The sequence below is a fragment of the Neolamprologus multifasciatus genome, chromosome 1, assembly GCF_963576455.1.
Source record: "Neolamprologus multifasciatus chromosome 1, fNeoMul1.2, whole genome shotgun sequence".
NCBI lineage: Eukaryota > Metazoa > Chordata > Actinopteri > Cichliformes > Cichlidae > Neolamprologus > Neolamprologus multifasciatus.
This window is the reverse complement of record NC_140439.1, coordinates 10986820-11000100: the sequence shown is the minus strand read 5'-3', so window position 1 is coordinate 11000100 and position 13281 is coordinate 10986820. Positions and strand designations below refer to the sequence as shown.

At 40.8% G+C, this 13281-nt stretch overlaps 2 protein-coding genes across 2 annotated transcripts in view; one reads left to right on the top strand and one right to left on the bottom strand.

Annotated features, from left to right (window-relative positions):
* Positions 1-6224, top strand: part of itga11a (integrin, alpha 11a) — a 56469-nt gene extending 50245 nt beyond the window's left edge. The window contains exons 29-30 of the mRNA XM_085158422.1: positions 540-653; positions 4492-6224. Of these exons, the coding sequence (XP_085014548.1) occupies positions 540-653; positions 4492-4569 (192 nt within the window). The 3' untranslated portion in view covers positions 4570-6224. The remainder of the gene's footprint in view (positions 1-539; positions 654-4491) is intronic.
* Positions 6225-9561: 3337 nt separating this feature from the next.
* Positions 9562-13263, bottom strand: rxfp3.3a2 (relaxin family peptide receptor 3.3a2). Its single transcript, XM_085157222.1, has one exon. It carries the CDS (start codon positions 12345-12347, stop codon positions 11217-11219), a length of 1131 nt encoding a protein of 376 aa, XP_085013348.1. The 5' UTR covers positions 12348-13263; the 3' UTR covers positions 9562-11216.
* Positions 13264-13281: the final 18 nt, after the last annotated feature.

The window sequence follows — 13281 nt, the reverse complement described above, 5'->3', positions numbered from 1 at the left end:
TCGTATGTGATGTTACCATTCATGGAAAACTAAGAAGAAGAAAAAAAACAAATTTTCCATCAAGCACCTCTTTTTATTAAAAAATGAAAAAGAAAACAACAAAGTTTCTGCTTCAGCTGAGCTCATGAGCACAGAACTGAAACAGTGAATAATCACACTGTAAATGTTAGTATTGGAGCACTCATGGCTGTGTGGTGCTTAGGGACCGAAAGGACCAGCGGCACAACATGTATGAGTCAGGACTGAAACACTAATCTGTGCTGCCATCTATTGGTCATTAAAACTGTCAGACTCTATTATCTTGTTTGTTTGTTTTTTAAGAGACTGTCTTTGTGGATGTAAAAGGTGAATGGATGTACTTGATCGGTCTATGAAAACGCTTATCAAAATTCATGAATTGTCGTTATGTTATTCTGCAAAAATCATATTTATTTAAAGCTATATATTTAAGCCAAAATACCATTTATCACTGCCTGTGTGTACAATTCAGCCTGCGTGCTTAAGAGAAAACAAATTTTATGTGTTGTCATGTCCAACAGATAATACTGGAGATCAGGAAGGAGGGAGATTACAGAATTCCTACTTGGATTATCATTGGAAGCACGCTGGGAGGACTCTTATTGTTAGCCCTGCTCAGCCTCGCTCTATGGAAAGTAAGTTACGTCGTGCAGTTTTTTAGTTAGCTGACTAATAGCCATTGAGATATTAGAGGTATTTATCTAAATACCCACTTTTAGTCACTGATGAGTGACAATTTGGGGGGAGCTGTAGCATGTGATTCCCAGCATTTTCATGAGGATAATGGCTTTCCCATCCCGGGAAAAAAAAACACACTCACTGGGGTTAAAATGTTTCCTTAAAGCATAAAGCCCCACAAACAGTTGATACTGTTCATCTGGACGTAACGTTTTAAGTGGGAGAAATATTTTGTCACTTATCTGTGATTTCTTCAGTTTCCCCAACCTTATAAACAGTACATTTGCACAATAACTGAAACTAGCACCACTGGCGAACAATGAGCTGTCAGTTTCTTCATTAATATGCAAATTGCCATGACTGTTTACAAGGTTGGTCGAAACCTGCAGTCAGCTCATTTTTCTACTACCTCATCTGTAAATGTGAGCTGTGGTCAGACGGTTATTGTAGTGTAGGTTTAGACTGCCATCATGTGGCTAAGAATAAGATATTGTCTTTAAATAAGAGTCTGACAGAAATGCCATAGTTATGTACCAAAACTGTGTAAAATGCCAGATTCTTCCATTTCTTGACTCTTGTCTGCATGTTTTCTATTTATTTCATATTCCTGTAGAAATAATGAAGCGGCTGTTTTATATCCATCACCTGGATCCTTTACTGTCAAGTAAAGGTCAAGCCAGCAATAAAGGCAGCCTCATATTTATGCTCAACACAGGATGCATTGACAGAAATGAAGAATCTGTCTGAATATGTGGAGCTGCGCTTTTTGTTTTGCGTGTATGTGTGTGTATGAGCGTGTATTCATATCTTTGTGGGGACCAAAAATCCTGGTCCCCAAAGTTTGAAGGCATATTTTGAGACTCAAAATGACGGTAAGGGTTAGGGATCCATTTTTCTTGGTTAGGGTAAGGGGCTAGGGAAAACATAATGTCAGTTAGATGTCCCCGCAACATATGAATACCCAACGTGTGTATGTGTGTGATTAGGGGAGGGGGTTTACTGGCTGAAATGCTTACATTTACAAGAAGCTGCTAGTCTCCCATCATATATTACAAAACTGTTTAAAAGCACGTCCTTATTTTAATTTTGTGGTATTTCTACACACAAGCAAATCATCAATCTAGCACCAGCGTCAGTGCTTATATTAATATAATTAAATAGGGAAGGTCATCTTTTACGCAAGATCTCCTGATGTATTGTTTTATAGGGAAAAGGGTCAGTCAGTTTGAACCGAAGCATCTGCCTCATGTTTCTGTATCAAGTGTAAAAATGTATTGTGTGTTATTTATTTAGGTTTTTCAGGGGGAAGAAAAATGTCACTGATGATGCAGAAATTTTTAAAAAATCGCAAAATCACATGTATTGAATATGATCCACTAGATGTTAAAAAGCTAAATGATATTTAGTGATAGTCACCATGAGGTTTGATTTTTAGCAGATATCTAAAGGATCTGATGAACTGTCATGATATTTGGGCAGGCTGTAGCTGGGGATTCCAGTACACACACACACGCGCGCGCACACACACACACACACACACACACACACACACACACACACACACACACACACACACACACACACACACACACACACACAGAGAGAGAGAGAGAGACATTGATTAAACTGGATTTATCAGCATTGTGGTTTTAATCTTCCCCAGTATATTCCTGACCTCAAACATACCCCGAGGGATACAGACTGGACCCTGTTTTTACTTTGGGTTTATATATTAACTATTAGGATATTTTTTATTTCTGATCATCCCCATACTCTCTTTAACTTTCATGTGCCTCTATATTTCGTTAGCTCCAGCATCTTAACTGCTGATAAATTTTCTGCTTTTAATTTATTTACATTCCCTTAGAACAATGTTGAGTTCTCACTGAATCATTTTAACCATAACTGTCTTTCTATTTTAGATAAGTCTGTCCTGTTTGACTGAGATTAGCTCCTGAAACTCTTCTCCTTGGATAAATGACGGCATTAAAGCATTCTTGTTGAAAAAAATGAGCACTTGTGGAGATCAAGTCATCTACCCATTCATCTCCTTCATTTGAAGGATCTTTCAGTGTCCTTTAACGCTTCAGGGAGAGATGCGAGGGCTGCTGATTTTTCAAACCTGGTTTCAAAGAGCAGAGGTAATCCTGTGATGGTATTCAACACTGTATTAGTGAAATTGGTATTCTTGCACCACCTGCTGTGGCTGTTTTAACAAATGAATCTCAAAATTCACATTTATTGCTAAGATTTTAGAAAAGGCTGTGCCTAAGCAGCCTACAGCTGTCTTGGACAAATACAGCAGCCTTGATCATTTCCATTCTGGCTTTTCCAGAGCTCATTCCACACAAACAGCTCTTCTGGGAGTCTCCAGAGACATCTTGATGTGAAGTGACACAGGAGAATCTTCTGGACTTGACTTGATCTTTGGCTTTAATACTGTTAATCATCGCTTTGAGATTGACAGGCTGAGACACTGTGTGAGTGTATCGAGGTCTGCTTTGGAGTGGTCTCTTCAAATCTGTCTGAAAGGTCCTTATCTGTGGCTGTTTCTAATTCTAGGTCATCTTCCACTTCTCTTGCGTACTGTGTAGCACACTGGTGGGCCTGTACTGTTTCTGTTGTATCTGCTCCTTCTTCAGCACGTTTTCAGCACTTTTAAGGACATTTCTTATCATTGCCGTGCAGACGATTTTCAGTCGTATATCTTTTAAGCCCCGAGATGTTTCTAAGCTGCACATCTTGCATCTAGAATCTATTAAAACTTGGATGGCTGACATTTTTCTCCAATTTAACGAAGAGAAAACAGAAGTTTGTGCCCTTGACAGGTTTGTACCCCTGACAGATTTGTGCCTACAGTAATGGAAACTCCAGGTACCTTTGCTACATTTTCTACCTTGAAAGTGTAACTTGTGACTCAGCCTTCACTTTGGATGCTCGCGTTTAATCACCGTTTCGCTCTTGCTGTTGTCACTTAAGAAATATTTCCAAGTTGAGTTCCATTGTGTCACACTTTGAATTGGAAATTGTTATTGGGACCTTTATGTCTGGATTATCGCATTCACCTTGTTCACTTGTCTTAACAAAACCTTCTTGGAACATCTGCAGGTTGTTCAGAATGCTGCTGCGAGGCTTCTGACTAAAGTCTACCAAGTGCTCATGTGTCACACGGTTGGTAATTCGGTTGCACTGGATCCCCATTAATGTCACTTTACGATTCTGATGTTGACCTTTAGAGCTCTGCATGGGCAAGCACCATACAATAGTGAACTTTTGTGTCCATATATCCGCGGTGCGTTCCTGAGGTCACATGATCACAACCTGCTGGTTTTATGCAATCTGAGAGCTAAAGGAAAGAGTTTTCGTGGTGTGGTGTGACTCCAGAGCTCTCTACCATTCTTGTTATGAATCACTTTATGATATTTATCTTGAAAGCTGCTCAATACTTTTATCCATAGGGGGTGATGACTAATGACCTCGTCTACTGACTTTACATCTACAGTTTGGTGCCACATAGTGAATGGTGACATGCTGTTTTGAGATTAGGAACATAGTCAGCATTTTACACATTGACTACATCAGTATGTCAGCATTAAAATTGTGGCCTCACAGATCTGCAAGCACAGCCGCACACTCTGAAACGTCTTAGCTTTTTCTTAAGTTTGCATAAATTTTACATTTGCAGTCACAAGGAAGTGATGCAATCTGTGTGCTGCACAGTGCCCGCAATATTTGTAGCGCATTTGTGTTTGAAGCATTACTTCTTATCTAACTTATCTCTGCTCTCCCACCCAGCTTGGATTTTTCCAAAGGCAAAAGAGAAGAGAAGAGGATGAGCAGGAGGTCAACGGCAAAGTGGCAGAAGAGCGATAACGCAGGCTGAGGGCCCCCATCAGACACCCTTTCCACAGGGGACCCGACACTCAGGGACCAATCCGCCTCACCCCACCCGCTCCCTACCGCTGCAGTGGCACCGCGTACACAGCTCCACACGATCATTATTGCTGAAGAAAGGCTTTTTCAGTGCACTGGATCTTTCCTGCGCCACAACCCCTGACCCCCAACAATCAGCACTGTCACACTCACTTAGCATTCCTGCACTGTTGCGACATTAGGGCCTTCTTTGTCTACGTCTTCCACTGGCCTGGATGTCATCTCTTCAGAGATCTTGGAGCTCTAATTGCGTCGGTTTCTGGCCGGAGCTCTGGTGGTTTTTCTGTCCGTTTTCTACAGAAGAATAGAGCCACTTTCAGTCGATCTGTTTCAAGATTTTCAGGCCACTATTTGCATTTGAGGCAAATGTTAGCCAGTCATTCTTTTGTCTTTTCCTGATGTGTAGGCTATTTATTTAACTCCTATGGTAAAGTACATGAAAAAAAAAACCTCAAGGGTGTTTTCCCACCCAAAAGCTACAACAAAATGTAAAGCTCTTATACTGTATATTAAAAATTCCAAGTTTAAGAAATTTTTATCTGCCATGTATTCAGTCAATTTGCATAATAATTTATGACGACAGAAAACTGAACTAAAGTCACCAGAGAACGAAGAAGATTTGTGATGTTTAACTTTTAGAGACTTTTCTTAATCTTTGGAGAAGAATCCTCTAAATGCATCATCTCTTAAGAGTTCATTCATTTTAAGATTAACATCCTGGGAATCATGCAGGGTGATTTTTAAAACATTTGATGCACTTTTTACTTTGTATAAAATTAACTTGAATTTTGTAAATAGTCAGTTAGCTTTTTTTTATATCCTTTCAGTACTATAATGGTTTTCTGACAGTTTTCAGCGTGGTTCATGGCATTATTTTTTTTTTCAGTTCAGTAAGTCGGCTTTGTTTCACTGAACCTGTTACAATACGAGACAGCTGCGTGCCTTTTAACATGCACTGCATCAGAGCAAAGGGTGTGCTTATGATATTAATGGGATTTTTTTGTTTTTTTACATTTGAAGCAATTCTTAAGAGAAATGTAAGTAAATGATAATCAGAAGCCGTAAACATGAGTCCAGTGATTGCACAATGTCTGGAGTTTTTTTCTCTTTGAAGAAGTGTGAAGACCTGTAATATGCCTACAAATAAAACGATATAGGTCTATGAGTGTCTTTTTCACAAGAATCTGAGCGCTTTCAGCTGCATAGAAACAGGCCTCAAGAACAGAAGCTGGGATTGACGAATAACAGAGAGAAAAAATAAATAGACATCCATCTGTTCATTTTCTTCTGTTCATCCGATTCAGTGCTGCGGGAGCACTGGAGTCTATCACAGTTGTCAAAGGGCAAAAGCCAGGAAGTAGATGGCAGGACATCAATAGACATATTAAATCTTTTTTCTGAGCATCACAGTTGATGAAATATGATCCTGACACAAGGAAAGCAAGGAAAGCCTTTACCAGCTCAAATCAAATCACTTTTATTGTCACATCACATGTGCAGGTACACTGGTACAGTACATGCGAGTGAAATTCTTGTGTGCGAGCTTCACAAGCAACAGAGGTGTGCAAAAATACAATAATATAAGAACAAGCAAATTATAAGAATGAGTAAATCTGAGAGTTATATGAATAAATATATGTACAATATAAGAGTGTAGTCTGAACAGTTTATGGCTGGGGTGACTGGAGCCTTTGATGATCCTCCCCGCTTTCCTCAGGCACCGCTTCCTGTAGATGTGCTGGAGGGAGGGAAGCTCACCTTCAACTTCACATTAAAACATGTTTTTATTTCCGAACCTTATAATTAAACTGTTAATGACTAAATAAACAGACTGTTTGCTGTGTTTTGAAACATGACGTGTTTACTGCAGTTTTACTGGTGGAAATAAACCTTCTTCACATTAGTTTAGTAAGTAAATGGACTGGTTCTTATATAATGCTTTTCTACTCTTCTGAGCACTCAAAGCGCTTTACACAACTTGTGCATTCACCCAAGCACTTTCAAACTAACATTCACACACACATTCGTACTCCAATGAGAGCAATTTGGGGTTAGTATCTTGCCCAAGGATATTTGGCATGCAGACTAGGAGAAGCCAGGAATCAAACCACCAACCTTCCGATCAGATGACCTGCTCTACCACCTGAGCTACAGACACAGTTTTACTATGACCCTTTTTACTTTTGTTACCTAAAGTGGCAATGGACAATTTTTTAACCTATCACTATGACTAAGATGTAATGGTTATAGATGAATAAGAAAGACAAGTTCATTAAGTTCATCAGTACTGTGCAAAAGTCTTTAGTCGCCCCTTGTTTCTTTATATTTTACCTACCTACCAAGTGCTCTTGAGCAATAGTTTTCTGAAAGGCTTTCAGAGTTTTTATTTGTGATGCTGAATGGTGAATCATTCAAGCATTACAAATGCAGCCAACACAACCAGTGTTGTGTCTACACATAGCAGACAACTCTCTGCCTTTGTTACTAGCAGCCTGTCACAAAAACATATCATTTGTTCCTGTTTCTTTAGCTGAATCAGCAGAAACATGCCAAAGATAACCCATAATTTTTATTTTTGCATTAACAAGGTGATTTCCAAAGAACTATTAGCTCAAAACCCAGAATATCTCAGCATGTTGTGCAGCGTGTCCCTATATATTGAGGAAACTGGACAAGTGGAGGTGAAAAGAAGAAGTGACAGGTCTAAACCATATCTACCACAGGTGAAGAGTATCTTACAGTAAGAATTTAAAAAAAAAATGCAGCAAAGTCCCGACACAAGGCCTGAGAAAGACATTTGACTCTCAGTTGATCCATCTACTCTTCACTGAGGCCTCATGGTCTCAGTGGACTGTAGACAGCTGTCAAAAAGCCATCATTAAGAAAGGAACGGGGGGGGGAGTCTCGCCTCTCCAGAGCCTCAACCTCAACAATACTTAAGCGGTGTGGGATCATCTTGACAGAGAACAGAACAAAAGGCAGCCTATGGAGATCTATTCCTGAAGACTACTTAAAGAAAATACTTCAGGCTGTATTGAAGAATAAAGGTGAAGATACCAAATATTGATTTTCAAGATTTTTAGAACTGTACAATCTCTGTTTTACCGTATATAGTATATTTGGTTGGTGTTTGCACATTTTAATAGACGACTGCACCAGCTCCCATTCTCCCAAAATATAAAGAAATCTGGGGTGAATCATGACTTTTGAGCAGTACAGTACTTGTGATGAATTCAGGAATAAAGAGCAGTTTGAGAGAATAGAAATAGAGGACTGTTATGACTAAAACTGGGGGATTACTCCTCAAGAAATTGCACTTATGCAGTGCATACCCAAACCCGAAGGAAATAACTTATGACACAAAATTCAGTTTTAACATTGGACAGGGACAACTGGAGTATTCAAGAATAAGGGATCATTATAACATCCACAAGTGAAAACAACAAATCATGCTCTTAAATCGGAGGACCACACTATTAACTAAAGACAGTAGCATAACCTCAATTTTACCAGACGCACACAAACTCCAGCAGCCCATGTTTACTGTATTCCTGCTTGATTCAGTCCAGTTTCTTTAAATGTTCATCACTAATGCATAATATCAAGTAGGACAGGTCCTAAAGCCCATGTGAATATATTTCGCTGTTTCTCTGACTAACAGTGAGAAAACACAATTGAAGTTTGGTTAGGTAAATATTCACATCAGAGACGCTTGACCAGACTGGCTGAATTATTTTGCTCGAAGTTGATTAATCATCACAAACTCAGGAGACGTGGTTATGCTTCTGTGCGTCAGGGGAAATACTGAAAGTCACATATACTGGGGGTTAAAGGGAGTCCAACAACTATATTTTTCATTCAAAGATAACCTGCTGCTAGCTTCATATTTACTCTTCTCATCTTTGCCAGAAAATGAAGAAGATAGAAATATCTCCCAAAATAATGACCTATTTCTTTTATCAGCCTAAAGTAGTACTCTGACTAACTCTGTGTTCTACATTCATTAAAGTGTGTGACTTATCGGATTCCATATTTCCTTATATGCAATCAGTCCTCCTGGGATCTTGAGGATCCCACGCAGTATCTTTGCTTTTCCCGGGACTGCGCTCTTCTGGCATGCTTTGTAACCATGTTCTGATGGCTGCTTTCAGCAGGATAACACGTTAAGCCATGATGAGAAATTCAGATCATGGGTTTGCAAATGTGCAGTAACTGTGTGACGCTACCATGTCAATATGAACCAAAATCTCTGAGGAATGTTAAAGCTGTGCCACGGAGAATTAAAGCAGTTCTGAAGGCAAAAGGGGATCGAAGCCAGTACTAGCAAGATGTACCTAATATAGCAGTCAGTAAATTACACAAAATATCAATTAAAAAAAACAGCAGGCCAACCAATAACTAAAATGAATATAATAAAGTAAGAAATTTGCATTTTATTAAACAGCACTGACTGCATAGCCACCTGCTGGTCAGAGCAATTTAAATTCTACAGGTTTCTGCCAGGCTTAGGTGCTGTCAATAAATCAAAATAAATTTGAATCTATAAACAAAGAATGGTAAATGGCCTGCATTTGTAAAGCGCCTTTCTAGTCCCTAAGGACCCCAAAGCGCTTCACACTACATTCAGTCATTCACCCACACTGGCGATGGCAAGCTACATTGTAGCCACAGCTGCCCTGGGGCGCACTGATAGAGGCGAGGCTGCCGGACACTGGCGCCACCGGGCCCTCTGACCACCAGTATCTTGCCCAAGGATATTTGGCATACAGCCAGGAGGCAGCCTGGGATCGAACCACCGACTTTGTGATTAGTGGCTGACCTGCTCTGCCACCTGAGCTACAGCCACGAGAAGAATCATTTCAAATGCTTCATATCGACTTTAAAAAAAACACGTAAACAAGTAAATTAAGTATTAAGTATTTTGTGATAACAGATTGGATTCAACCAGCGGACACATGGGCACAATCTGGCATCAAGAGTGCTGCCGTGAAAGCATATTGATCCCCGAAGAGGAAAAGCCGCAATATTTGATAAAGAAAAAGAAAAAAGAAAAGAAAACAGCCACACAAACACAGCCCAAGGCAAGCAGCAGAATATATTACCATACAATATTAGTGCGGTTACATTAACATATATTACCACATCCCACTGTAAATGTGGATTAGTAGACATGAAATATGAAAGTCTGAGCATTTTCACAAAAATTAAGCAACTTATTTTTTGTGAAAAGGGGGAAATAGGTGCTCGTTTTTATTCAGTCAAGTACAAAATGTATTAATTGGGGTTTCTTCCTTTTTGCCTGTGGCCACAACAAAGATAACATAAACCTTTATTGCAGGAATCATCAAAGGAAAACTGCAAAATGCACGCTTAGTTTGAACAGTTTGCTCAAATCCCAAATGCAAATGAGCACGCGTCAGTTTGCTGAAATGTTTCCTCCCAGAAAAAAAAGTGAATTAATAATTCATTGTTATATCAGCGCTTCATTAAATATTGCTGTCCTGGTAAAGAAGATGGCACTTATAATCTAAAGCCCCCCCCTGTGGTTTGTGATTTTGGACTGTATGAATTCATTTTGCATTCTGTGAACTGAACCGTCTGACGAAGATCTGCGTCACTACGGCTGCCAAAGCGACTGCTGGTACCTTTGCAGCCATTGTCAGCTTCTCCTCCTGGGCTACCTGTGAGAGCCCAGGGTTTTTGTTTTTTTGTTTTTTGACATGTGCCAGGATAGGAATTCAACATTTACAACAGAAAGGACCGAATGTGATGAAAAGCGTCTTGGAGGTGCTGACACTATATAATGCATTTAACATGACTTCTTTATTTTATTGTAGCCGTTTAGCCATTTCCTGATTGAATCGAGTTGAAGAGAAAGGATCAATTCATTTATTATTGGGACGATAAAAGAAAAGAATTCACCTTTTGAAAACCGTAAGCACAGGATAGCAAACTGGTTACACACTTTTTGCTGACTGAAAGAAAAATTCAGTGTTAAAACACAGTTTTAGTTGATGTCAGTTTAAGTGAGAAAACAAATAATAGACTCTCCTCTGCGCATACACTTTTAGAACATGGTTTATTTTATTTTTCACAGACTGCAGGCTCACTATACAGTACACGTCAGTCCTTTAAGAGGTGCCTCAGGACTGATGAACATGGCATTTTTTTAAATTAAATCATGGTAGCAAACACGAGCAAAACCACTGAAAATTAAAAATACAATCAAAATCCCCCAGACACCCCCCCCCCCCCTCCTAATGTCCCCAACTGGATTTCCACTCGGGGACGTGTCTCCCTCTCGTCCCGGTTATTTCTTGTTTGTCTTTAACAATCACGACAAGGAGAAACGCGAGCTGGACAGCAAGACCGGGACAAATTCAGAGTTTAGTTGTCACAGTGAAACAAACACCACTCCGCGCCATTCTGCGAAAAAGGCACAAAAAAAAGCGCACACGGTGTGAATCTGCGATGCAACCCATCCAAACACTTAGACTGGGACCGACGCGAAAGCGTTTTACGCACGCGTAATGAAGACATCTACAGGTGGACCACAAAGCGTCGTCTTGTTTTTCACGAGGCTACAGTTAACGAGTATACGGGAGGACTTTAGAGGCTGATAAACCCTTACGGTCTATGATGGACAGCGTGTACTCCGCATTGTCTATAATCTGGAGAGGCGTAGCTCCCTGGGTTTCTGCCTGTGTCATGGAGCGCGTGGCGCAACCTTTCGTGGATGACGGAGTGGAGGCTTTCCAAAACAATCCGCTCAGCATCTTCCTGATCTCCGGCCTCATCAGGCAGTAAAGCACCGGGTTTAAGCAGCTGTTTGCGTGCGCTAAGCACACGGTGAGCGGGAACACGTAGGTGTGTACCATGTAATACGACGTGTCCCAGTTTGCTGCGTTAAATTTGACCAACACGCCCCAGAAGGTGATGGCATGATTTGGCATCCAGCAGCAGAAGAAAGACAAAACTACTATAGCGACAGATTTGGTGACTCTGGATCTCCGTTTAGGGTTGCTGCTGTCCATGCTCCTCTGTCTGACGAAGCGCAGCAGCATCAGGTAGTTAACGGAGACAATGAGCATGGGGATAATGAAAGCGATCAAGATTTTCTGGATGTGATAGAGGGCGAGCCAGTCGTGTCCTTCGGGAAACTTGAGGAGACAGAGTTTTTCGCCAGCCACCACAGTCACAGTGGAGAAGACAGCTGTTGGAGCTGTGGCAACTGTCGCCGCCACCCACAGCACCGTGCACACCCACTTCACACACCATGACCTCCTGTGCGCTTTTTTCTTTAGAGCCGAGGCGACGGCCAGGTAGCGGGTCACGCTCATGGCGGTGAGGAAAAACACGCTGGCGTACATGTTCATCACGGTGACCGAAAGGACGATCTTGCACATGGCGTCTCCGAACGGCCAGCTGAAGTCCAGCGCGGTGTCCACAGCCCAGAAGGGCAGAGTGAGAACAAACTGGAAGTCAGTCACTGCCAAGTTGATAATGAAAACATTAATAGTGGACCTCTTTCGACCTTGTCGTAACCTCATTAGAAAAAAGACGAGGAGGTTGCCCACTAAACCCACCGCGCAAACTACAGAGTACACAACCGATATGAGTATCCTCAGGATGGGGGTGCCATCCGCGCTCACGTCGATGTCTTCGAGCACTGAACTTCGGTTGAGCGCTCCGCTGTGGTTAAACATTTCCTCCATCATTAAATTTATAAAGCTTGACTCACAACATTTTCTTCTACGAGGCACCCCATGAAAAAAGCCTTAGCCTTTCATCTCCATTAGATGCAAATTTGTAGTCATAACACCTTTGAATGACAGCTGGCCAGAAACCTGCTTTTATACAGGTGTGTCGCTCCTCTGCTGAGCCACGATTGGTCGAGTGAGACGTGACAGAAATGATTACGGTCCAGGCAGCTTTTAAGGAAGAACAGGATAAAATTTATTGTTATAGTTTATCCGCCATAAAGCAATGTATTTGTCACAAGAATCGTGCGTAAATGCGCAAAATAGGAAAAGAAAATAAATGATGAAAATTACTTTTAATCCAGACAATTCAAACGAATACATCAATCAAGATGTAGATCTCGTCCTGCCTCTCTCACCCGGTACACCTGTTGATTTCTGTTCACGCGCTCCAGCACGCCCCGTCTTTGCAAACACAATAAACCAAGATGAGCGTGCCTTTAAGAATGCCAACGTACTTCTTAAATGCTTTCATTATAATTAATATTAAATGAATACTATAGGTCAAAAATGATGGCCAACATGTAGAACTTTCGTAAGCTCAAGCAATAGTGTGACATTTTTCTTCCACTAGAGGGAGCGCTTACTTTGGAGAGGGATAATAACGGTCGAACATAGTTTGGTTACATCGTGTTCCACCTCCAAATAGGCATAATTCTTAATTGTTCCAGCTTAGCTTAAGGTGGTAAAACATTTGGGGATATAACTGATATAGATCTGGGTTTTCCAGATGTGTTTTAAAATCAGGAATCTCCCGAACTCGATGGTGTCAGTCGCTGTTTTGTTTTTTAAGACTTTACTCGGGCTTTTCCCACAGTTGCCACTGGGAAACGCTTGTTTTTTATGCTTTGAACCTCCGGTCAAAACGTACAGAACGTGAATGACGTTGTTT

Coding starts and splice junctions, on each gene's coding strand:
- rxfp3.3a2 (XM_085157222.1), bottom strand. CDS start 12,347: ATGATGGAGGAAATGTTTAACCACAGCGGAGCGCTCAACCGAAGTTCA.